General features: G+C 59.3%; 1 protein-coding gene across 1 annotated transcript; it reads right to left on the reverse strand.

Moving 5' to 3' along the window:
- Window positions 1-899: 899 nt before the first annotated feature.
- On the reverse strand, window positions 900-23,563 carry GRK2 (G protein-coupled receptor kinase 2). The gene is made up of 21 exons (XM_031943132.1): window positions 23,336-23,563; window positions 8,611-8,687; window positions 7,751-7,824; window positions 7,356-7,457; window positions 7,072-7,146; window positions 6,708-6,769; window positions 6,098-6,149; window positions 5,641-5,732; window positions 5,394-5,493; window positions 5,223-5,301; window positions 5,006-5,136; window positions 4,536-4,630; window positions 4,309-4,416; window positions 3,899-3,965; window positions 3,285-3,385; window positions 3,100-3,166; window positions 2,918-3,013; window positions 2,539-2,701; window positions 2,320-2,456; window positions 2,048-2,161; window positions 900-1,857 (listed from the first exon to the last, which is right to left on the reverse strand). The coding sequence occupies exons 1-21, from the start codon at window positions 23,446-23,448 to the stop codon at window positions 1,693-1,695; spliced, it is 2,070 nt and encodes a 689-aa protein (XP_031798992.1). The 5' UTR covers window positions 23,449-23,563; the 3' UTR covers window positions 900-1,692.
- Between the last annotated feature and the right edge of the window lie 1,261 nt (window positions 23,564-24,824).

Below are 24,824 nucleotides of genomic sequence, written 5' to 3' on the forward strand. Positions count from 1 at the left end.
TCCTCGCTCCCCTGCTTCCCCACGCTCATGGGGAGACGGACGCCTCCTCTTCTGATTTCAGGGGGTCCCCCCCAGGAGCCCCTCGCCTTCTTCCACTTAGGGCCTGGGTCGTCCTGACCGTTTGGAACATGAGGCTCGGGGGCCCCGGTTTGCTGGCCCCCCAGTGGCACGTTCTGCTTAAGGAGGTTTGGATTCGCTGCTTTGGCCGTTTCATCTTTCGCCCGCCACGACAGACGTCTGCCCAGGCCCACGCAGGCGGCCCGTTCTCTGCCCGCAAATCCTGGGCGCTTTTCATGGTGCCCGTCTCATGTGCTTTCTCACTGAGGAAACTGAGGCGAGGGGGGGACCTGCTTATAGTTTATAGGCATGAAGCTAGGATTTGAACCCAGGACCCGACCAGGCTGCCATTCTCCCTGGATCCCTGCCCTGGGCCGCAAACGTCTGGAGCTTCCCACTCAGAGAGCATGAGACAGAACCAAGTACAAAGACCATGCAGACAGAAGCCATTTTTTTTTTTTTTATAAAAACTCAATCTTTTTTTTTCACTCTTTAAAATCACATTCAAAAATCGGCAAAGAAATGCACATGGAGTGTTGGGGGGGGGGTGAGCGTGATGGGATCAGGGGCGTCACACACGGACCCAGCCCCAGGCGGGGAGGGGGGACATCACACACTGCGCGGAGGCGGCGGCGGGAGGACGGGGCGAGGGAGGCTGGGAACATGCGGCGGGCACCCGGGGGGGGCGGGGGCGGGGGGGGGGGGGGGGGGGGGGGGGGGGGGGGGGGCTTCGGCACTGGGGCCAGGGAGGGGCCGAGGGAGACAGTGACAGTGACGCTGGCCCCGGGCTGGGGGAGGAAGGGGCTCGGCTCCGGGCACCGGGGCCCTTGCTGCTGCCAGCCTAAATCCTGCCGGGGGGGGGGGCACTCGGGACAGAAACCTGTGCTCACCAGCGCAGTGGGTGGCGAAGCCTGAGACGAGCATGAGGTCAGTCCATTTGGCACAATCTGGGCAAGCTTCCGAGGCCCTGCCAGGCCGGGGGGAGGTGTCGGGAGGGCAGGGGGCGCCAGGGCCCTCGGCGGAGGGCTCACGGTGACCCCAGAGGGTGTGGGAAGGGGAAGAGGCTGCTGCGAATTTCAGGGCGGGGAAACGGGGGAGGGCGACAAAGGCGGGTTTCCTGACTTGGGCACGGGCACTCGGGCGGCAGTCCTATCAGGGCACTGTGGCGGAGATCCCGGGAGGCCCCCGATCCTGCGAGCTCCCAAGGCCGAAGCCCTGAGCGGCAGTGAGGGGCGTCGGCCCCCGGCTCTCCTAGCAGATACAAGTGTGGGGCACACGCACGGCTCAGTCTGCTGAGGTGCCCAGGTGGCGTCGGAGGGCAGAACAGGGAGAGCTGGGCTGTCCTCTGCCTCCTGCCTGGTCCCTGCTAGCAAGACACAGAAAGGGCCACCCGGTGGTCCCCAGGGGCTGGGGAGCGGGGGAGTCAGAGCAGTGGTACTAGATGGCCTTGGCAACAGGAGGTGGAGGGGACAAGCGGGCCCCTGCCACAGGGCCAGGCTGGGCCACGGGAAGTCACAATAATTATAAAATAAAACCTTTTCCGCTTGGCGGGAAAAAATAATAAAAATTCCACAAAATAAATTAGAGGTTTATAAAAGGTTGGGCAGGGGCAGGATGGCGAGGCGGTGCCGGGGGTCAGAGGCCGTTGGCGCTGCCCCGCTGCGTCAGCGGCATCTTGCTCAACTCCACCACAGGCGATCGAGGCTTGTTCTTCATCTTGGGGACGCGCTGCACCAGCTGCTGGGCTTCCCGGTAGGCGTCCCGTAGCTCCTTTTTCCACTGAACCAGCTCCGGGTCACTCTGCCCCCCAGCCCGGCCCAGGCCCAGGTCAGAGAGGCTCCCCAAGGCATGGAGCCCCCCGCGGCACCCCTGGCCCAATCCCAGGGGCCCTCCCCCCACCCCCGTCGCCGGCCGCCCCGGAAGGGGCGCAGGAGCAGCCGCCACCCGAGCCCCTTCGCACGCGGGCCCCAGGCCCCGGGCCCCAACTCACATCACACTGGAGGATGAACTGCTTGCCCCCCCGGATCTTGAGCAGGACACACTTCCTCTCCTTGATCTGTGTCTCCTCCACAGCCTGAATCTCCTCCATAGTCAGGAGGCTCTGCTGCAGAGGCCCAAGAGAGCGGGGAGGCTGGTGGGGAGGGGGGCACGCCAGCCTGGCCTGGCCCAGCCCAGTCCCACCCAGCCCAGCCCGGCCCAGAAAAGTCCGGCCCGGCCTAGTTCAGTTCAGCCCGGCCCCGCCCAGCCCGGCCCCATCCTTACCGGCGCCTCGCCCTCGGCCCGCCACTCAAGCCGATTGGGGAACAGGTAGAAGTACCGCCGCTGCCACTGGGTGAGGAAGGGGTTGCCCATCTTGGACATGTAGCCGTGCATGATGCAGTCTTTGCCGAGGGCATAATCTGGGGGTGAGGAGAGAGTGAGCGGGGGTGGGGCTCCCGGGGAGGGGCGCTCAGGCTGGGGGCACGAGGGGCAGCTGCTCACCATCCTCATGACCCAGCTGCTTGTTCTTGGCCTTCTTGCGCGCCTCCAGCCGGTCAGTCTCCGAGTTGACCGTGTCGAAGACCGTCTCAGCCACTTCCTGCTGCCACCGCTCCGAGATGGTGAGTGGGAAGTTCCGGTACAGCTCCTGGTCGCTCTCTAGCAGCTGCACAAAAAGGGTGGGCGCGTGTCACGGGCGTGGGCTTGGGGACCCCACGGCCTCTTGGCCTCCAAAACACAGGATGGTGCTGCCCAGGAGATGCCAGGGCCCCGATACCCGGGATGGGGCTGCCCAGGAGGTGCCAGTTTTGCACCGAGGGCTTCCGCACCACCCCCACCTTCAGGGGCTCCCCCGGCGGGATGGAAGGGGCCCAGCCTGTACCTTAATCCCCTTGGTATCTTCCTCATCGAAAGAGCCGATATCAAAGGCGTCAGCAGCATTCACTTCCCCTCGAGGAGGGATCAAGGGAGGCGGGTACTGTCACAAGGAGATGAGGCTGTGAGGGAGGGCCGGGGTGGCCCCGCCGCCCCTGCCAGGGGTGCCAGCCTCGCCGGTGTGCTTACCTTCTGCAGTAAAACCATCTGCCAGTCCACGCTCTTAAAGAAAGGGTCCTCCTTCACCTCCTGAGCCCTGTGGTGATTGGGGGACAGGGAGGAGCACTATTAGCCCGGGGGCTCAGGCCTTGACAATTCTGCCCCCAGGTGCCAGCCCCCTGCCCAAGAGGAGCGGCTGATGCCCTGGTGCTCACCCCCGGCCTAGGCAGCCCAGCCTCCGATTGACATCCCTTTGAAGCAGCCCTTCCAGAAGGGAGCGTAGTTCTGGTGAGAAGGAGTCTGGGAGCTCCACGGCCTGCAAAGAAAACAGGGGAGGAGGTTCATGGCGGTCCTCACCAGATCACGCGGCATCCACCACCCAGCCGCTGGGGCTACCTCGGTAGGATACCCGTGGTCATCTTCCACACCCCCTGGACCCCCCAGGGGTCCCCCAAACACTGGGCATTTGTTCTGTCCGCTCTAATAACGCATGAGCCCCTTGGCATCGTGGGGCCTGGCACCCAGCAGACTCTAGTGCCCATGGTTACGCGCCTGACAGGACTGGATGTCAAACCTTGAGGCCCTAATAAAGGTGGCATCTTTTTGTCTCCTTTGGCAGATAAGTGGAAGGCAAGGACGACCCGGGGCCGCAGGAGCGGCGCCCGAACATTGGGCCAGGAGCGCAGTCTGACGCCTGGTGCCTGCCCTCCCCCCATGAACGCCCACTCTGCCGCCCTGCCAGGGCCCCGGGTTCAGCCCATCCGTCCCCATGGGCTCCTTGCCAACCCTGGGGATGCTCAGCGCGGGCAGGGGCCCTTCCTGCACTCACCATCGTGAGCGTCATGCGGTCGATCTCATGCTTGTCCTTAGTTTTGTGCTGGCGGAAGGGGCTGTGCCTGGATGGGGAAGGTGCCGTCCCACCTGGGTTAGTAGGTCCCTAAATACCCACCTCCATCCGTCCCTCCCCTAGCCAGCCCCCCCCCTCCTCCGAGAGGCAGTGGAAGCTCCATGCAATGATAGAGCCTGTTCTGACTTGGGCGCCACCCCCCCCAGGAAGGGAGGGGGGGGGTTAGTGTGCTGTGCCCTGGCCACCTTCCCCTCGGAGCCTCAGCCCTCCATCTGCAGAACGCGCGGGCTGGATGACCAGGGAAGCCCATCCGGCTCTGGGAGGATCAGAGCCCCACACACCCCGAGGGGCTCTTCAGTCCAACCCTCCCGTGGCCCCCCCCAACCACTCACCCTCTCAGCAGTTTGAAGAGCATGCAGCCCAGAGAGAACCAGTCGGCGCTGCTGTCGTAGGCCACCCCCTTCTGCAGGACCTCGGGTGCCATGTAGCCGTGGGTGCCCCTGTGGGGACAAGGGGCGCGACCTGGTGTGAGAACCCGGGCTAGACGGGAACCAGGGCCCCGCAGGAAGTGGGAGGGGCCCGGGGGGCCCGGGGGACACGCTGGGGGCTCCACACTCACACGCTGGCGTGAGGCTTCTTCTTGGAGAAGTCGCAGGCCAGGCCCAGGTCCGAGATGCGCACGTGGCCAAATTCGTCCAGCAGGATGTTGGCGGGCTGTGGGTGGGACACACATTGATGGGGCCCCTCCCCGCGGCTGGCGAGGGGCTGGGCAGGAGGGGAGTAACAAGGGGAGGCTGGGAAAGGGGGTCAGGGCTGATGCCTGTGGGCCAAGGTGGAGGTTGAAAGCCAAAGAGGGGACCCTCCCCCAGAGGGTGAGAGGAGCAGGCTCTGGCCTAACTGGGAGGAGACAAGCAGCCAGGGATCATCTGCTACACGGAGGGATGGAGGGGAGCCTCCATCACGGTCGCAGGGGAGACTCCCGGGCTGGGGGCTCTCCTGCCACTTCCCGGTTATGGGCTGTAACCGCAGCCCAGGTGGGGGGCATGAGATGCCAGAGGGGCCTGCCAGGCTCGGGTGGGCCGCACCCACCTTTAGGTCCCGGTACACCACGAATCGACTGTGCATGTGCTCCAGGCCCAGGATGATCTCGGCAGCGTAGAAGCGCATTTCTGCCTCTGAGAAGACCCCGTGCTGGGACAGGTGGTAGTGCAGGTCCCCCCCTGAGAGGCCAGAACACAGAGGGGCTGAGCCCGGGGTGCAGGCGGCCAGGCCCGAGCCAGCGTCTGGGGAGGGCCGGGGGGCTCACCATTCATGAGATCCAGGATGAAACTGAGCTTGTCCGGAGTGTGGAACGCGTACGACATGCAGACAATGAAGGGGCAGTCCTGGGAGGGGCAGAAAAGCAGGATGAGCGGCAGCCGCCCTGGGCCCTGCGGCCAGGGAGCCCCCGGAGGCGGCCTTCCGGTGCCCGGCTCACCCCGGTGCTGACGAGGGAGAGCATGATCCGCTCGTTCAGGGCCAGCGTCTCCCCTTGCTTCATCTTGATACGCTTTTTATCCAGACACTTCATGGCATACCTGGGGGGAAGGGAGCCAGTCAGGCTGGACCAGAGCCAGCGTCTCCATCCCCCCCTCTCTTGGCTCCTCCCTCCCCCCCATCCTGGCCCCTCCATCTCCCCCCGCATCCTGGCCCCTCCATCCCAGCCTGAAGCCGGGGCCACTCACATCTTGCCGGTGTCGGCTTTCCGGCAGCCGTAGACCTCCCCGAAGCCGCCGCGGCCGATAATTCGGTGCACACTGAAGTCATTCATGGTCAGCTGATGGAGCAGAGCCAGAGTGAGTGTGACTGGGGGCCCCCAAAGCCCAGGCCCCGGGGCCACAGAGGCCGAAGATGGGCACAGGAAAGTAGGGGCACCTTTTTCTCCCCTTCCCTCTCCCAGGACCCTCGGAGCCTCTGCTTGCTCCCCAGGGAAGGCCAAGAGCAACAGGTGCCCCTGAGTTCTGGCTTTGAGACAGGAGGCTTGATTTCACCTCCTGCCTCTGACACGAACCACCCAGGTGACCCTAGTGAGACCCTCCCCAATGGGGGGGGAGGGTTACGTGCTCCTCGGCTCCAGAGCTAAGATCCCACGACCCCAAGGCAAGTGTGACCACAAGCTTCTGGCCTCCAGCATTTACTCACGTGGATGTTAAGCTCCACATTCTTCCACTGGCAAAACCGAGTGAACTTTTCACTGAAACAGAGAGGGTGGGTGGTCATGGCCCCGTCTGGCCGCTGGCCCGGCCTGGCCCACCTCCCGCTGCCCCTCACAGTGACAAGGCACCAGCCCCCCCCCAAACAGAAGGAAGCCCAGCAGGAAGACACGAGGGTCAGGGCAGCAAGGCCGGCACGGCTCCTGGGCCTCAGGGGGGGTGGCCAGCAGGGAGGGTCCAACCCTTTCCTGGGGGACGGACTCGGCTCCTCTGCTTCATTCTCACCGATAGGACCCGGGCCTGGGACCATCAGAATTTCAATGGTTCCGGTCCGAGCACGGTCCAGTGTGGACGTACTGGACCCTACGCTTCTTCCTGGAGTCTGAAGCACTCAGTGAAGCCGAGCCCCCAGCCATGGAAGTGCTCTAAGCACAGAACTTGGACAAGAAAAAGCCACACTGGGTGTGGCTGCCTGGGGGGAGGGGAGGGGAGCCTCCACACTGGGCCCCTGGGGCTCTGCTCTCTGCCCAGGCTTCTCTTCCTCCCTGCCCTCTCCTAAGATGTCCCTTCCGTCTTCTCCCCGAGACCTTCCAACTCACCTCTCGATGAATTTCCGGAACACGTCTTCCCGAAGCCTCTGGCAAATCTCCTCAATGTATGGCTGAGGAAAAAGGCCCCAGGCACCGGACTTAGCGCCTCAGGACAGGGCACAGGCCCCAGGCCCAAGACTGCTCAAGAAGTGTCATGGGGGCTGGGAGGAGGGGGGCACACAAGGTGGTATCTACCAAAGCCTGGAAGTGCCCACCGCTAATCTTGCTGTGTCAAAGGTTAGGGACTAACCTGACGGCAGCAGGGAGAAAGATAGGGTAGGACTAAGGACAACGGAGACTCTGGAGATCCAGACTGAGGAGCTAAGGCAGGGGAGGGGGGCGGGGAGAAGCGGGAGAACCTCACAAGACTTACCTGGAAGAGGTCAGAGGGTACCTGCTTCTTCAGGAGCCGGCTCTGTACGTGCTCAGTGGCACTCTTTGAAAAAGGCTAAGAAAGGGAGATGGGTGACCGTCAGTTCTGAGACTGGGGGAGACGGGAGCCCAACTCCCTTCTTCCAGCTTAAAGCCCACCCATTCCCAAAGAGGAATCACTTGTGAGAGGGATTCTGGGCGGCCTGACCCACGGCAACCAAGGCCTTTCTCCGACCGGGCTGTGGCCAGCACGGGATAAAAGGGTCGGAGGGTGGCGGCACTCACGTGTGAGCAGGACAGCAGCTCCTTCATGATGTATGAATCAAAGATCTCTCGGCTCTTGATGGCGCGGTCCTCCTCAGAGTCTAACTTCTCATATTTCTTAATCTGATAACAAGTCCCCAGGAGTCATGTGGGGTCCCCGAGGGGCCTGTCCCAACGTCACCCACGCGAGAGCTTCCCTCTGTGACTCTAGCACTAATATCTGTATCAGTCTTTGGGGCCTGAACATGATCTCAGTGGCCACAGCATCCCAACTATCCAGGGAGGGTTTTCTGCCAGGTGGGATGAACACGGAAGGTGGGAGGGGTCCAGGAGACACCACTTGCCATAGCAAGGACCCCACCCCTCACCTCAGCCGGACCGGAGCTGATGGGGGGGGGGGGCAGATTCCCACCTACCTCATCATAGAATTCCACCAAGGGTTTGGCCTCCTCCATGTGGTTCAAGCAGAAGTCTCTGAAAAGCAGGTAGCCTGAGAGTGCAGGGGAGAAAGGGCACAGGTCACAGAGATCCTCCATCGAGCGGGAGCCATGCACGTGCGATGTATGTGTGTATGTGTGCATGAGTATGTGGTGTGTGAGTAATGCACGTGTGAGGGGTAAGTGTGCACGAGGGTGCATGAGTGTGCATGGTGAGCGTGGTACGTGTAAGTTTGTGCGGTACGTGTAAGGCAGAGGTCAAATCCAGGTGACCCCCACCAGCACAAAGGAGCACAGGCTGGTTCTAGGCAGTACTTGATGTGTCCCCGGGGAGAGGCAGGGAGGGAAGGAGACTCAGGCCGGGCAGGCCAGGGCTGGTCTCAGACAAGCCGTGCCCGTGCCCACCACGATGGGACGGGCCTGATGGGACGGGCCTGAAGGGCCTGAGCCGAGCCAGCAGGAAGCCTCCTGGAGGAGCAGAGCAGCTGGCCAGCAGCCTGGGCCCCCTCCACAGGAAGGACCCCGCCCCTTCCTGTCAGTCCCACCAACGGGCCCTAGCACAGCTGCAGCCTTGGCCGAGGGGAAGCTGCAACTCAGAAAAACAAAAACCCCAAAGGAGGAACTTCCCCGGCCTCCAATGGGGAGGCAGCCCCGAGGCCCACCCCTGTGGGGTTCCCTGAGCGGAGCCTGCTTCTGCCGACAGGGCCCCCACTGCCCGTGTAAGGGCCTCAGGGCCTCCAGGCTGGCAGCGAGGGAGAAGCGGGAGGCCCGCGGGCCCAGGGGCTCGGCAGGTTCCTGGTGGGAGGGCAGGAGCCAGGCCGATACCCCCCCTCACTCACCAAGCTTCTGAGAGAAAATCTTCTCAAAGGTCACCTCCCCTCGGTCTTCAAGATACTTCTGCATAACACTACGAATGCTGTGGGATACAGGGGAGAGCAGCTGGTGAAGCCGGTGCCCCCTGGCCGCCCTCGGAGCCGGAGCCAGCTGGTGGGGAGGGGCAGGGGCATCGACCCCCCGACCCCAGCACAACCCAAGACACCCCAGCTGGCTGAGGCACCGGAGGCCCGCCTTAAGAAGCCTGTGAAGTTCTGCTTATTCCCAGAGGAGGAGGGACGCCATAATAGTACACGAAGACTGGCAGAGAATGTGTGTTGTCTGGTGATCCTCAAAACAATCTCCCATGAGCCCACGAGCTGCTGGAGGGCAGGGCCCCTCTGTCTCCATAGCGCCCGGCCTATTAATAAACGCTAGCTGACTGACCACTGTCTCCCATGAGAATAAGGGAGAACAAGGCCATTTCTGCCTTTCTCTCTCCAGGACTTGGCAGAAGACCTGGCACACAGCTGGCGCTTAATGCTTGCTGACTGACAACCCTGTGCAGATTATCATCCCCGTTTTAGGGGCGAGAAAGCTAAGGCAAAAACCCAGCCACTTCCCTTGGAGTTTGCCTTCTCATGGGGGAGACCCACACTGGAACTACTAGGGACAAACAAGGTACACACGGGGCTGAAGGCACCGGCAGGGGTGCTGACCGGGAGCTGGGAAGGGTCTCCTGCAGATGATACTGAGGGGCAGCTGGGTGGTGCAGTGGATGGAGCACCAGCCCTGCAGTCAGGAGGATCTGTGTTCAAATCTGACCTCGGACAATATCTCTGGGCAAGTCACTTAACCCCAACTGCCTCAGGAGATAAAAAATATAAGAAACAGACTGGAGCTGAGCCTGGAAGGGGAAGCCAGAGAAGGGGCTGCTGGGACACCTGCGGGGGATGTCCTGGGGCAGGGAGCTCGAGGCACACAGCCCGGACCTGACTCATCGGGGTCCGTAGGAGTGCCCGCCCCACACAAGCAACCCTCGGGGAGCGAGGGGAGGCCCAAATCCAAACCCCTGGGCTGCACATCGGTAACGGCCAGAAGTGGCGCCCAGACAGAGAACTTTGGGGACGGGAGAGTGGAAGGGGCCCTTGTGGGGGGTTACAGCAGGAAACCACTGAATCGGGCAAGGGAAGAACAAGATGGCTGAGGATCTAAAACCTACAGCTGGTGAGCCATGAGGTAGAGGAGGAGGATGGGGCTAGTGAGAAGGAAAAGGAACAGAAGAAGACTAGGGGTGGGTGGCAGGGGGCCACACTGGCAGGCTGAGGAACAGCTTTGAGGGCCTCCCCCCAACCAAACCCCACAGTGTCTGAGCTGGGAAGGGGGGGCCTCAGAGCTGGAATCCCTGGCCTAGAAACCCCCCAAGGAGCCCCAGCAAGAGCCCGCGTCACCTGGCGGAAGCCCTCGCCGTCTAGGCAGCCCGACTCTCCACTCCAGCCTAAATTTCTTCCCCCTCAATCATCCCAAGCTCCTGGGAGCGGCCTGGCCCAGAATTCCAGCCTTGTGCCTTCTAAGGATCTCCCATATCCTACCAGACTGAGTACCTCGAAGACAAAAACACCTCTCCCAGTGCCTTGTACCCAGTCAGCGTTCTCTGGGGGAAAGGAGGGATCATGGGAAACAAAGGTTAAATCATAAAAGTTGTTTTAAAAAATAACATTCTGAGGGTATGGATGGCTCGGAAAGGAGTGAGGATCCAGGTGGGAAGAGCAATTAGGAAGCTACTGAAGAGGGCAGGCAGTGGGTCAAACAGCAGGGTGGCGCACTGGGTGGGAGCCTGGAGGGCCCTCCATGGATACACGCCATCTCCACCCTCCCACGCAACCTCGCGGCCTTCACTTTCTGCACTAGCTGAGCTGTGGGCTGGCGTTCTCAGGCCACCCACTCGTCACTTCATCTCCAGTCCCTTCACTGCCCATCCGTTCTCACTGAGGCCTCTGGGCAGCCCTGATTTTCCTCCAGATTTCTTTCGAGCATCACTATGGAGACGACGCCCAAACTGTCTTGTTTCCTATGTACATCCATATATTAGCCTGTCCCATCAAGGGCAGGAACCATTTCACTTGTGTCTGCATCCTCAGTGAGAGTGTACTTCATCAGTGCACGCTGAAAGCCTATCCCCTCTTCCCAAGATCCCCAAGCTGACTCCCTCGGACCTCTCTCACTTGCTGGACACTCAGTGGCAGAGCCATGCTCCTCACAGTGCTCAGGTGCTCCTCACAGGGCTCAGGTGCCCATCCCTCCCAGCACATTCCTCTCTGCTTCCCACACTGGGTTCTCCCCTGCGGTGACCTCGCCCATTTCACTGCCGGCATTGTCACCCTTCCAGTCCCTCCTGATTCTGCCTCTTCCTCACCCGCACAATCAGCTGCCAACTCGCCGGCAACACCTTGGGCATCTTTCCCTGTCACTGCCTGTCGCCCTCGGCCAGGCCCTCACTCCCGTCGCCCAGACCGCTGTCCGGTCTCCCTATCCTCAAAGCTGCCAAAATAACCTCCCTAAAAATGTCTACTATAAAGGAGGAGAGACCTAAGATGTAATGTCCTAAAGAAGAAACGAGAAGTAACTCGGTTTATCTGGAATACATTTCAAGTTACAAGTATCTAGATTAGGGAAATGACACTGTAATATCTAGCTAGATATCAGCAGATATTAGATAAATAGATGACAGGCACATTGATTGTCTGATTGACTGAAATAAATATAGTAATATATAGAAATGAAATACAGATATAGATATCTCTAGATAGCTATGTATATATACATATATAATACATATATATGCATATATATATATATATATATTTTTTTTTACTTAACTTCTAGATATACCCCTCCAAGTATAATGCAAACTCCTTGAGAACAAAATAACCTCCCTAAGGTACAGATCTCATCCCATCCCCTTCCTGCTCCAAGGCTTTTAGTGAATAGACCCTCAGGGCTGGAAGGCCCTTCAACAGCCGCATGTGAACAGGACTCTACAACATACATGGTCACTGAGACCCACCACTGGCCACGAGGCTCCTGGACAGCTCTGGGCACACAAAGCTGCTTCCTCCATGTAGTTCCAATCGGACCTACTTTTGTGCCTTTTCTGAACGCCTGAACACAGGCTCACAAGCCCCCTGCTCTTCTCGTGTGCAGCTCAAACTAATCCTGTGCCCGGGCCTCCACAGCCCCGTCAGTGTCTTGGCTGCCCTTCTCTGGATCCATCTGGGCTTTCCGAAACAAGCACCTAGTACTCGGCCCCCCTCGTCTGCCGTGGTTTAAGGCTGTGTCCAGGGGGCCTCTGGCCTTATGTCTGATCCATGCCCTCCATCACCTCGGCATGGATCACCATGTAAGGACGAACCAGTTCAGTGGCCCCGTCCTCGGGTCACTTCCTGCCTTGGCCACAGGTCATTATAGCAGCCCCTGCTCATCAAAAGGCCCCTTTCCAGCTTCTTCCATCAGACTGAGCGCTCCGTGAGGCGTGCGGTCACTCAGCACAGTGCCGGGCACAGTGGTTACCTGATCATGCTCGCTGACTCTGGACACCTCGAGTCCACATTGAGGGCCGCTGGTCTGAGGAAACAAATCCTTTGACAAGCAGGCAAAGAGCCACAGCATTTGTGCCATTGATTTCTTAAACCCAAACGGAGAATTTGCTATTGATCCCTAGTAAATTCTGCCCTAGAAGATCCAGGTCTTCCTAGATCGGCACAATTGATCTCCGATCACTTGAGGTCATTCAAAACCCAGCTTTTTGTTTTTTTCCCCTTTTTTTCAATAAACTTTGGAAGGATGTCACTCCCCTGTCACAAACCCTCTTTCTGCCGATTCCTGAGCCGAGTTCGAGGCTTCTACCTGGACCTCTCTCCGCTCCACCTGGGCCTGGAAGCCTTCCTTGAGCCCTCCAGCTGGGTGCGACCTCCTCCTCTCCGATTTCTTAGGACATTTTCCCCTGATCTCAGCCTACACACACACGCTGACTCAAGCGTATTCCTTATCTTACCCCAACTAGACTACAAGCTGCCTGAAGGGAGGATTTTGGGGGCTTTCCCGCCCTGGCCCCAGCAGAGCTTTGCAGGGACTGAATAAAACTTGGCTGAATGGGGATGGCTCTATTTTTCTTCCAGACTTGAAACGGAGAAGAGCTGTGGGCCCAGCTGTGGGGAGTGAGGGAAGGCGCCGCTGGCCTACGTGCGCCTGCCCTGACGCTCCTTCTCCCTGCTTTGCCAAAAAGCCTTTACGACACGGCTGGGTCTCCTCCTACCTCTCCGCCTGACCTGCCTGTGGGTGCCCTTCGAGGGTCTGTCCTGAGCCCTCCACCTTGCCCTCTCTATGCTCTTTCTTACTTGGGGATGTCACAACCTCTGCATCCAGACCCATCCTGAGCTGCTGCCCCCGAACGCTGATAGCCCGCTGGGCTCTTTTTCCTAGCTTCCCCGTTCTCTGAGCCCTCCCAGCTTCAAGGTGGGCTGCCCCTGCCAGGACCGTGCCCTTCTGCCCATCCCCTTGCAGGCGCCCCTTCCTCAGGGGCTGCCTCCCCAACACAGGGCGGATGCCACGCTCCCCTCAGCCTCTGGGAACGCTGCGCTGCCTTCCAGGCTCACCCGCCAAAGCCCTTCCTGTGCCCTCCCCCACTCGCCAACCGTCTGTGGTAAGCTCCCTGTGGGCAGGGGCACCTGGCGCCCTCAGAACTGCCTGGAGCACAGCAGGCCTTACTAAATTCTGGGGGGGGGGGCAGGGGCAGGGGGTGTAGGCTTAGAGCTGGTCCTTCTCCCACTGGGCTCCTGGGCCCCGAGCGCCCTCCCTACGCCCCCCCGGCCGCACACACTTCCCCGTGTCGCCACATCCTTCTAGGGTATGAGGCCATCGAACTCCGCCGCGGGGGGTGGAAACGCTTAGCGTGACTGCACACGTAGACTCTATCAAACGGCTTGCCTTCTGGGCGGGGGAGGGGGGAGGGAGAGAATTTGGAACTGAAAATTAAAAAAAACTAATGCTAAACATTGTTACTCATATTTAAGAAAAAAAAAACCCCAAATGGCGGGTGGGGGAGACTTTGTGAAACAAGGCCCTTTGCCCCAAGTTCCCAGAAAGCACATGGTCTAACCCTCAAGCCCGTTGGCGTCCTTGAGGGCCCTGGGAAAACCCTAACTTGGTCAGGACTCCCATGGGCCCCAAAGGTCCTCCCAAGTGGGACGGGGCAGGGCTGCGGCTGTACCTCCCGCCAAAGGCAAGTTGGGGAATTTGGCTCCACCCACAGAACCATCCTGCCATGGCCTGAGTGCGAATCAGCCACGGGTCACTAAGGCAGGGCAGTCTCTGGCCTATTCCCAGATGTTCCGCTTCCCTCTGGTCTGGGCCCGCAGTGGGCAAGGAGCCTGTGACCGCCTCCTCCTCCTCCTCTGGTCCCTCACATTTTCTGCAGAGGACCCCCACCCACCCAGGACAGTGGCAGGCTCAGGATCTCCACCCCCCACCCCCCCAGCCTAGGAGCAGACACGGAACTCTGACCCTCCAGCTCCCCAAGGTCCCTCCCAGCTCTAAGGATGCCGGTGGGGCCGGTGGGGTCGTCCTGCCCACAGTGCTGGAGGGCACGCAGAGAGAACACTGCCCTATGTGGGAAAAGACTACTTCCTCCCTCCCCAGCCTGGCCTGTGGTTGCAGTGACTGGGGAAGAGGGGGTGGGGAACCATTGTGGGTTGGAGGGGGGGGAAGGGAGAGGAAGGACGAGTGCTTCCTGTCCCCTGTCTCACAGAGGAAAAGAGGCCTTTCTACTGCAGAAGCAGGTGGCCATATAGGGCTTGGGGCTTCGGGGTCTAAGGGGAGCCCAATAGGATGGGGGGGAGAGCAAGGATTATCTCCATTACTATTCAATATTGTCTCAAAACGCGATCTGAAGCAATAAGGGGAGGGGGGGGTAACAGAAGGAACAAGAATGAGCAAAGAGGAAAAAACAAACCATGACTTGTTGCAGATTATAGGATGGTTCCTTTAGAGAACCCCCAAGTCTCGACAGAAAAATGACTGAAACAATCAGCAATTTTGGCAAAGTTGCAGGATCATCAATCATCAGCATTTTCGCAGATTATTTAACAAAACCCAGCAGGAAGAACTAGAAAAAGAAATTTCATTTCAAATAGCTACAGACAACATAAAGGACTTGGGGGCCTGTCTCCTCAGATCCACACCGGAACAATAGGAACACAGTTACAGAGCGCTCCTCATAAAGACAGATCCAAAATAACTGGAGAAGTCATCGTTGCTCATGGGTAGGCCAAGTCAACATAATAAAAGTAACCTACTACATAAATTAATTTTCTTATTCAGTAACACAGCAATCAAATTACCAAAAGATTATTTTACAGAGCTAGGAAAAAAATCATGAAATTTATCTGGAGCAATAAATGGAAAAGAATAAGTTAAATTTTTTTTTTTTAATTGGGAAGGAAAGGAGCCTCACAACATCACCAGCTCTCAAACTACACTACCATCTGAAAATCCTCAAAACAATCTAGTCCTGGGTAGAAATATAGAAGTTGACCAATGGATCAGGTGAAGTGCCCCAGAATTATTACAAAGCGCTCCTCATAAAGACAGATTCAAAATAACTGGAGAAGTAATTGGTCAATTATTTTACAGAGCTAGGAAAAAAAACATAAAATTCATCTGAGCAATAAATGGAAAAGAATAAGCAAGTTAAATTTTTTTTTTTTTAATTGGGAAGAAAAGGAGCTTCACATCACCAGCTCTCAAACTATACAGCCATCTGAGAGTCCTCAAAACAATCTAGTCCTGGGTAGAAATACAGAAGTTGAATGGATCAGGTGAAGTGCCCCAGAATTATTACAAAGTGCTCCTCATAAAGACAGATTCAAAATAACTGGAGAAGTAATCATTGCTCATGGGCAGGCGAAGTCAACGTAATAAAAGTAACCTACTACATAAATTAATTTTCTTATTTAGTAACACAGCAATCAAACTTACCAAAGGATTATTTTACAGAGCTAGAAAAAAAAAAGGCATAAAATTTATCTGGAGCAATAAATGGAAAAGAATAAGCAAGTTAAAATTTTTTTAAATGGGAAGGAAAAGAGCCTCACATCACCAGTCCTGGGTAGAAATGTAGAAGCTGACCAATAGATCAGGTGAAGCGCCCCAGAAATAAATGACCCAGTAGCCTAGTTTTGGATAAACTCAAAAGATCCCAGCTATTGACGCAAAAACTATTTGATGAAAACTATCGAAAATCGGGCAGAAATCTGGAAGAAACTCGGGAAAGATCATCATCTCCCACCATCCATCAAGATAAGCTCCCAATGGACACACAATTTAGACATAAAAGATGATATTACAGAAGCATGGAAGAAGCCGCCTGGCAGAACTATAGAAAGGGAAGAAAGAGCTCAAGATCAAACAAAGAGGTTCAAAGGAGGTAAAAGGGATCCTTCTGATGACATAAAATTGAAAAGTTTTTGAACAAAGAAAACGAATGCAGACAAACTCAGAAGAAAAGCAGGAAACTGGGGCAAGGGGAATTCTGCAGCAAGTTTCTCCGAAAAAGGCCTTATTTCTTATTTCTAAGATATAAAAGGAACTGAGTCAAATTGATAAGAAAAAGAGTCACTCCCTAATTGACAAATAGTCCAAGGATATGAAGAGATACTTTTCAGAAGAAGAAAGCCAAACACTCAATGGGGTGTGTGTGTGTGTGTGTGTGTGTGTGTGTGTGTGTGTAATTTTTTAAAGATGCTCTACATCAGAGGTGTCAAACTCGCCACCCAACAGAAGACTAAGCAAAGCTCTTGAGAGAGGCAGGAACCAGATTAGACTGTAATTGGGAAATGTTTAACAAAGTTAATAAAAATGTAATACATAGATAATGTAAATTTGTGGTTTTCTAAGACAACATGCCAGAGCAGGGATCTGATTCTATTTGAGTTTGACAAGACTGCTTTTAAGTAGAGAAATGCAAATTACAACCACTCTGAGGTATCACTTCATACCCATCAGATTGCCCGAGGCGACAATGACAGATCTGAGAGCCGTGAACTAGGCCGGTCATTCTGGAAGGAAATTTAGAACTCTGCCCCTAAACGCCATTTAACTGGCTGATTTAGCCATACTACCACCGGGTCTATGTTCCAAAGAAAAAAAGGAAACCAAACCCATATGTACAACAAGATTTACATCAGTTTTTGTGGTGGCAAAAGAATGGAAACTGAGGTAATGCTCACCAAACGGGTGGACTGTGATGACTGTGATGGAACACTATTATGCAACTAGAAATGAAGAGGAGGATGAGTTCAGAAAGACTTGGAAAGACATCAACGGATGCAAAGTGAAGTGACCAGAACCAGGAGAACGATTTACACAGGACGACAATTTTGTAAAGATAATCAAGTCTGAAAGACCAACTCAGACCCACACGGTGCCCAAGCACAACCCCAAAGGGCTCACGACGGAACAGATGGGAGTTCCCACCTCCAGATGGGAGGCCGAACCGACTTTGGGGGCAGCCGGGAGCACACTTTCTTCTCTTCCTTTTTTGGATGTGGCCAATTGGAGAATTTGTTTTACTGCATTACACGTTCTTATGACAGCTTTTTCCTTGCTTTCCCAATGGGTGGGGAGGAGGGACAGAATTTGGAAATGAAAATGAACCTGAATTCTTAAGGAGAGCCTCAATTGCTTCTGGCCACCTCACTCTGCCTCCAGCCTATGAGGATGAGAGGGCTCGGTTTGGGGCCCAAGGATCCAATTTTGTGATTTGCTATTCCCCTCCCCAGGCTGTTGCTCTGGTCCCGCAGGGAGCCGGTGCCCGCTGGGCTGGGTGCCAGACAGCTCCCGACAGTCCCACAGGCTGGGCTCCTACCAACTGGCCTGACTCTCTACCGCAAGGGACTCTGCCTGGGGAGCTGGAGGGAAGGCCAGGGAGCTTAATGGTTGCTGCCTTTACCCTAGGACTCTCCTGGGAAGTGCTCCTTTGTGGGAGGCGGGGAGCTCCTGGGAGGGGGGCCACCGCTTCCTCAGCAGCACATCATCTTCTGGGGCCTCTTATTAATATTTCTCAATGACTCCCTCTGGGACCGAAGGTGCTGCTCCAAGGCACTGAGGCGGCCCTGTCAGAATCCCCAAGCGGCCTCTGTGGGCTGGGAAGGAAGCTGAGGGAAAATGGCACCTGCAGATGGCCTCATCCGGGGGTCCCTGTCCCCTGCTCCAAGACGCCCCCCGTGCACCTCTAGGGCCCCACAAGCAGCCCCTGAAGGCCGGGAATCTCTATTCTGGAGATCCCAGGATCTGGAGCAAGGAGATGCCCTGGAGGTCCCAAGTCTGGCTTTTTCCAGACGAGCAAACTGAGGCTCTAATGTGCAGTGGACATGGATCCCAATCCCATCCTGTTGCCCCCAGCGCGCCCTCCTGGGCCCCCGTTTCCTCCTCTATAAAACGAGACCTTTGGGCTACAAATCTGACAAAATGGTCCCCACCAGAGGGGAAGAGAAGGTTGCAAGGGGCTCCTCCAGACGGTCCCCTCACTCATTTCTGCAAACCTGGGAGAAGCTCTCGCTCGTGGGAGATCTGCCTGCCTGCCAGAAAAAAGGCGTCAACCGCCCTGTGCCCAAACGTATTCTCACACAAGAAGCGGCGCCAGCCCAGAGACTCCGAGTGCCAGCATCTGGGAGCAAGAGCAGGGGCCGGATGGAGGCGTGACTGGAGGCCCCACAAGGGCAAGAGCTGGGCCTGTGGCGCCTATCACAGCGCCTTCCCCTCCCCAGGGTCGGGCTCCTGGGGTCCGGGGCTGCACTGAGAAAGATGTGAACGACGCCCAGGGGTAAAAGCTGCCACCGGCGGACTGTGCGACATTGCACCTCGTTTGTCTTGGGCTGAAAATGAACAACAACATGTAACTCAATCTGTCTGACAGAGAAGGAGGCAGATCTCTCCTGGCTCCAGGGGGTAGGCCTGGTGCCCTCCTAGCCCCCTTCAGTCTGGAGGCTCCAAGAGCCTCGTCCCCCCTCTCCCCTCTCCGCCGGGTCTCCAGAACCGTCTCCAGGCCTGGCCGACCAGAGAGGGCCCAGAGGGGCCAAAAGCCGGGAGGCCATCGAGGTGGCCACTCCCCCTGCCTCGTCCAGGTCAGGCCTGGAGAGCCAGCTGAAAAAGGGATCTCAGAGAGCACGGCTCCACGTGGTCTCCACAACCTTCCCTTAAAGACACGGAAACAGAAACCCCGAGAGGAGGGCGCTCAGAGGTGCTGCCACAAGCCACCCACCCTGACACCGCACAGACCGGGGAGACTGGAAGGGCTTCCTATAGGCAGAGATGGAAACCGAGGCCCCTGCACAAAGGCGGCAACGGCACCATGTGGTCCAGGGCTCGCTCCACTGCCCGACACGCTGCCTTCTGGCCCCTAGAGCCCGGCTTGTCACGCTGGAGCAGCCGCTGCTCTGCCCTGCGGGGTCCTCTCCTGTGTCTGTCTCCCTCCTCTCTAACAGCTTTCTCCCCTCTCTCTTTCCCTCCCTTCCCCTCCTCCATCTTGCAATTCCTACCCCTTGAAAGCAAACCTCAGATGATGTGCCAGCTGCTCCCACCACCCCTGGGAAACCTCCGGCCGTGGGGCTACGTGCCCCCCTCCCAGGCAATGTCCCGATCCTTACAGACCGAAGGAAAGCCTGCTGGGGTCTGGGTCAGTTGGAGCCTTCCACAGAACAGGACCTTCTGACCGCGTCACGTGCGTCCCTCTGTAAACGCCAGGGGCTCCCTAGTACTACGTGAGGGACGGGCCCCCAAGGCCTCGAAGCCTTCCCAGGGTCCTCAGGTCAACATCTCTCCCTGCACTCCCTGAGCCTCTCTCTCCACTTCTACTTCTAAGGTCCCTGAACTCCTCCAACCAACCAACAGCTTTTATTATGTGCTTCCTATCTGCCAAACATGGCGGCTACAACATCAAGAGTTCCTGCCCCTGGGGAGGTTCCATTCTAAGGCACCGGACAGCCCAAGCTCGTGGACACGGGTGGACACAGGGCAGGGGCAGGAGGACAAGGCACCAATGGCTACAGGACCAAGGCCCCGCGGGAGGTCGGGGAGAGCGGGGGTTCAAAGGGAGTGCTCCCTGGGGAGCACAGACAGCACAAAGGCCTGGGGCTGGAGCGGGGAAAGGGAAGGCACAAGACAAGGTGGAAGCCTGGCAAGCAGAGAAGTCAGGTTGATGCCCCTGGGGTCCTGGGCCCAGACGACTGGCAAAGTGCCAAAGAGACAGCGGGCTGTGACCCAAGACCCGAGGAGAGGTGGAAGCTCAGAGGCCGGAGGCACTGTGGAGATGCCGGTGGGGGGAGTGTGACCCGAAGGGCAGTGCCAGCAGCCAAGCCTGCTCCAGGCCCCCCCTGAAGGGCGCTGCCCGTGCCTCCCACCAAAAGAGCCTGCCCCCATCTGGGGCACGACCCCATGAGCTGGCCTTGGTACCTGCCCAGAGTCCCGTGCGGGGCCTCCCCAGGACACATGTTGGCCGGGGCCGGGCAAGCAGCTCAGCCTCTCCGTGCCCAGGTAGCTCTAAGGTGCCAGTCCTCCTGGGGCGGCAGTTCCAAGGCTAGCCCATGCCCCGGGGCCCAGCAGAGTTTGGGGAGAGAAGCGACTAGGATTTCAGCTGGGCCAGGAAGCCCGGGGCCTGCCATATGTCCCCCAGGCACCTAAAGTGGGGGAGCGTCCACGCCGCCTCCCTGGGACTCAGGGCAGCTGAGCCCCGACCACCGGCAAGGATGACTCCCCGGGGACCCTCCTGGCTGCCAAGGCGCCCCAGTGGGAAGGCCAGTCTCCCAGGGAGGCTCATACAGGGAAGGGACAATGACTGGAAACAGCTGGGCTGAAGGAGCCTGAGGTGAGGGAGAAGCGGGAGCGGGCAGGAAGTCTGGGACCAGGAGAAGAGCTGGCAGGACAAGCAGCGCGGGGACAGGAACAGGAAAGACGGAACAGCCGCAAGGAGCGCCACGGGAGGAGAGACCGGGAAGTGGCCAAGAGCAAAGCAGGCCTAGAAGGCCCTTCTGCCCACGATGGCCAACGGCGCGGAGAGGGAGACTGGGGGGCCTGGGGTTCCAGAGCTGGGCACTGGGTTCTAGAGTTGGGTGTCTGGGTTCCAGAACTGGGCACCTGAGTTCCAGAACTGGGTGTCTGGATTCTAGAACTGGGCGCTGGGTTCCAGAACTGGGTGCCTGGGTTCCAGAACAGCAGCTACACACAGGAGAGGCGACAGAGGGAGCGGATAAGTCAGATCTCCTTCCTGAGGCCTCTCCCTCCCCTGAGCCTCAGTTTCTCCCATCTGTAAGACAGGCACAAGATGATGGACGAGCCTTTCTGGAAGTGCTGCCCTGGCTCTCTCCTGGGCTTGTTTTAGGAGGATCTGAGGCGAGAGGCCCAAATATCCAGAAGCTGCTGCTCTCGTCCCAGCGTCCCAGACACAGCCGGCCTCGAGGCCAGACTCTGCCTGTATGGATGAGGAAAACGAAGGCCCTTGGGGGAGTCTCCATCCCTGACAGGCCCGGGTCTCAGTGATCACTCTTCCCGCCCACGAGAGAGAGCGGGAGCACGGCTCGAAAACCGGATGGACCCCGAGAGAACATCGGGCCCCCACCCACAGTCTGACGGAGGAGGAAGCCGAGATGCAGCGAGTTCAAGGCCACGCAGGTGACGAGGCCCGGCCATCCGGGGTGGGAGGCACAGGGGGCGGCGAGCTGGGCTCGGGCAGCCGAGTGCACTCGGGCGCCCCACCTCGAGGCGGCCACGGCTCCCCAGCTTCCTCCTTCCCCCTCCTGGCAACTTCTGAACTTATCGGGCCCCATCTTGTCCTTGCTCCCTGGGCAGCCCCGGGCTCACACTAAGCCCCAGTTCCTGTTTTGAGAAATCTGATCGCAGTCAGAAGAGAAAGGGGCCCCCAAGGGAGGCCTTTAGCAGCAGCGGTCAAGCTCCCCTCCCCCATCCCCCCCTCAGTCAGTGTGAAAGTGGGCAGGGAGATGCCCTCAGAGCAGCGAGGGCACGGGCCGGCCCGGCCCCCACGGCTCACCCTGACCCGGCCCCCACGGCTCACCCTGACCCGGCCTGGCTGCTCGAGGGCCCGGGCCAAACAGTCACACCCAGGGTGAGCTCATGCTCAGAACCCTGCCCCGAGCACCATGTGCGCGCAGGCCGTCCCTCCTCGGGGAGCCCCGCGGGGCCTTCGCCCCATCAGCCGGGATGGGCGTCCCCAACGGAGAGCAGGCAGGGCCGGGCCATCTCCCGGCTCGCAAACAAGAGTGCGGACCTGCTCCCCGGCCGCCCCCCGGCTGCTCCGCGCAATCAGCAGGTGATAGATGGCTACTGTACACAAAGCCGGCCTCCGGCCCTCCCAGGTACCTCCAGGGAAGGCCAGAGGTGGCCGGGAAGGCCTGACGTCAGCGGCGGGTGTTTCTCCCAAGTGTAACAGACAGATGGCACCCGGGTCTACACTAACGCACTTGTACCCTCCCTGCAGGCCCCCAAGTGGAAGGGGAGCTCCCGCTGCAGTCGGGACCGCGGGGGGCAACAAGGCTGTTTACACTGGGCTGCCTGCCTTGGAGGAGACCTCACCCCCCCAATCCCCACAGATTCTCCTTCCCTGACTCGGGGCAAAGACACAGACACTCCTTAACTCCACCTCCAAGGGGGAAAGTCTCCCGGAGGACAGACCGTCCTCCCCTGGAACCTCAGCCCCAGCACAGGTACAGGCCAGGAGGCTGCTGGGGCAGGGAGAGGCAGGAATCAGGGAAGGTCCGAGCCAATGACCGTGAGCGGGGTGAGTGAATCGTGGGAAGGAGAGGGGGCCCAGATTCCCAGCCAGGCCACAGGAAACATCCTCAGGGAGAAGGTAAACTCCTTGAGGGCAGGAGCCGGCTTTAGTTTGTTGTCTTAGTATGGCCACTGTTTATCACAGCATAAGTGACACAAAGTAGGCGCTTAATAAATGCTTATTATCGATAGTGAGCGGCGTTAGAGAAATCACACAGTTATAGGAGAGGACAAAGAAAGATGAAGAGCAGATAGCGTTTACGGGGGGAGGGTTGAAGGTGAGCGTGTGGGAGGGGACTAGAGGGAAAGGAGCAGACTGTAAGGAAGGAGATAATGGGGGGAAAAAGAATGGCTGAGGGGCGCTGGGGAATGAGAAGTTGGAAGTGGACACGGGAGCTGTAAGGATGAGGTCCAGGGCTGGCAGGGGCTAGAGGGGCACACTGCGGTGAGGGGTGGGGGGGTGGCCGGCATGAAGAATAAAGGGGCTGCCAGAAGTCAGGTGGAGGCTAACGAGTGTGGGGCTTGAGGTCCCTGGGGTGCTCGGGGTGACAGGGACGGAGAGACAGTGGGGGAGGGCAGAGAGCTGTCCCAAGTTTAGGGACAGGGTCAGTCTTAAGAGCAGGGGCTGGGGTCAAGTTTAGGCTCAGTTTCAAGCTGAAGGGGAGTGGGGAGGGGGGAGTTTCAGTGTCAATTTCTGGCTCCGGGAAGTTTCAGCGTCAATTTCGGACTGGGTCGGTTTCAGGCTCTGGGAAGTTTCAGGGTCAATTTCGGGCTGGGTCAATTTCAAGCTGGGTCAGTTTCAGGCTCTGGGAAGTTTGGGATCAATTTCGGGCTGGGGCAAGAGCAGGCTCGGGATCGCTGCCCCCAGTCCTCTTCCCCCCGCCCTCCCCGCGCCGGCCCCGGGCCTCTCACCTGGGCTCGGGCAGCAGGATCTTCTTGCTGGCCCGCGCCGCCGGCGTGGCCTTGCTCTTCTCCATGGCCATCAGGTAGCTCACGTCGGCCAGCACGGCCTCCAGGTCCGCCATCTTGTAGCCCCCTTCGCTGCCTTGGCCGCCGCTGCCCTGGCGCTCACGGACCTCCACGCCCCGCACAGCGAGGCCCTCCGCCCGCCGCGGCCCGGCCCGGCCTCCCCGGCCCCGGCCTCGGCCCCGGCCTACACGCGGCGGCGCCGCCCCCTGACGCCCGCGCCCGCGCCCGCTGCTCCGCCTCCTCCGGCTCCGCTCCGGCCCCTCCGCGGCCCCGGCTCCCGCCCCGCCTCGCTCGGCTCCGGCCCTCGCCCCGCCTGCGCAGCCGAGCACCACCCGCCCGTCAGGCCCGGCCGCCGCAGCAGCCACGGGGCTAGGGGGGGCGGCGACTGCGGGGGGGCCGCGGCCGGCGCCAACAAACAGGAACGCACCGAGGAGGAGCTGCGCCCCCTGCCGGCCGAGGTCGTGCGCCGTCGTGATCCCCCGCTGGGCGCCGTCGCGCCCCCTGCCGATGGGGTCCGCGGCGTCCGTGCCGGGGCAGCTGTGGAGGGGCGGGGGCGCGCAGAGCCAGCGTTGCGCCCCTACCGACAGAGATAGGTCTGACTCGCATCACCCACTACAGGGTGAGCCCGCCCCCGGCCCTGCGGGGGGCCCCCCCCCCCATTGGCTCCCTGCCCAAGGGGTCCTGGCCTGCCCCACAGTACCCCCCCCCAGCCTTGGCCCCTCCCCCAGCTCCCTTTTGGGGGGTAAGCCTCCCCCCCCAGAACACCTTCTTTTGCACCCTGGCCCCGCCTATGGAGGCTCATCCAAAGATAACTGGGGGCTCTCTGGGTGCAGATGTGCCCCTCCCGTGCCAAGGGCCGGCCCCCAGACCCTGTGCCCCCAGGAGCCTCCCAGTCCCTCAGCACCTCCGCCCTGGCCCGCACCGCCCCGTGTCCACCTGCCCGCAGCCAAGCCAATCAGCTTTCACTCCCCCCTCCTCGTGACTAACCCTCCGCACTCCCGCCCTCCTTAAAACACCCCATTCTGACCTCACAGCTCCCAGCCCTAGCCCCTGACTGCGTGGTCCTGGTCACGGGACGTAGCCCTGCCTGGCACATAGTGGGCGCTTGGCGGACGTTCCTGCCCGCCCCTCCCCCACCCCGCAAAGCTGGCCCGGGGAGCCAGGAAGCCCCTCCCCCACACGCCCCCCGATTGCCAGCCTCAGCGTCCCCCGCCTCCCCTTCCCCGGTGCCCGGGACCCCGCAGAGACCCCTGGGCACGGCCGGCCTCCGGTCACCCTCCGCCCAGTAGGCTCAGTGGTGCAGGCAAGTACGCATCTATCCTTTGGGGCTGGGGGATCCCGGTCATCTGTCAGGCGTGGGGCAGCAGCAAAGGGAACCGGCTGCGAAGGATGAGCTTGGCACCCCGTGCCCCAGCCAGCATCCTGGGTGCCC

The sequence above is a fragment of the Sarcophilus harrisii genome, chromosome 6 (genome assembly GCF_902635505.1).
Source record: "Sarcophilus harrisii chromosome 6, mSarHar1.11, whole genome shotgun sequence".
NCBI classification, from domain to species: Eukaryota; Metazoa; Chordata; class Mammalia; order Dasyuromorphia; family Dasyuridae; genus Sarcophilus; species Sarcophilus harrisii.

What these genes read in the sequence shown, in the direction of transcription:
- GRK2 (XM_031943132.1), bottom strand. Translation starts at nt 23,448, where the DNA reads ATGGCGGACCTGGAGGCCGTGCTGGCCGACGTGAGCTACCTGATGGCC. An exon ending in GATTTTCTCTCAGAAGCTTG is followed by an intron (nt 7,825 to 8,610) that starts GTGAGTGAGGGG and finishes CTGCACTCTCAG; the next exon opens with GCTACCTGCTTTTCAGAGAC. An exon ending in TCTCCCTCGTCAGCACCGGG is followed by an intron (nt 5,302 to 5,393) that starts GTGAGCCGGGCA and finishes TGCCCCTCCCAG; the next exon opens with GACTGCCCCTTCATTGTCTG.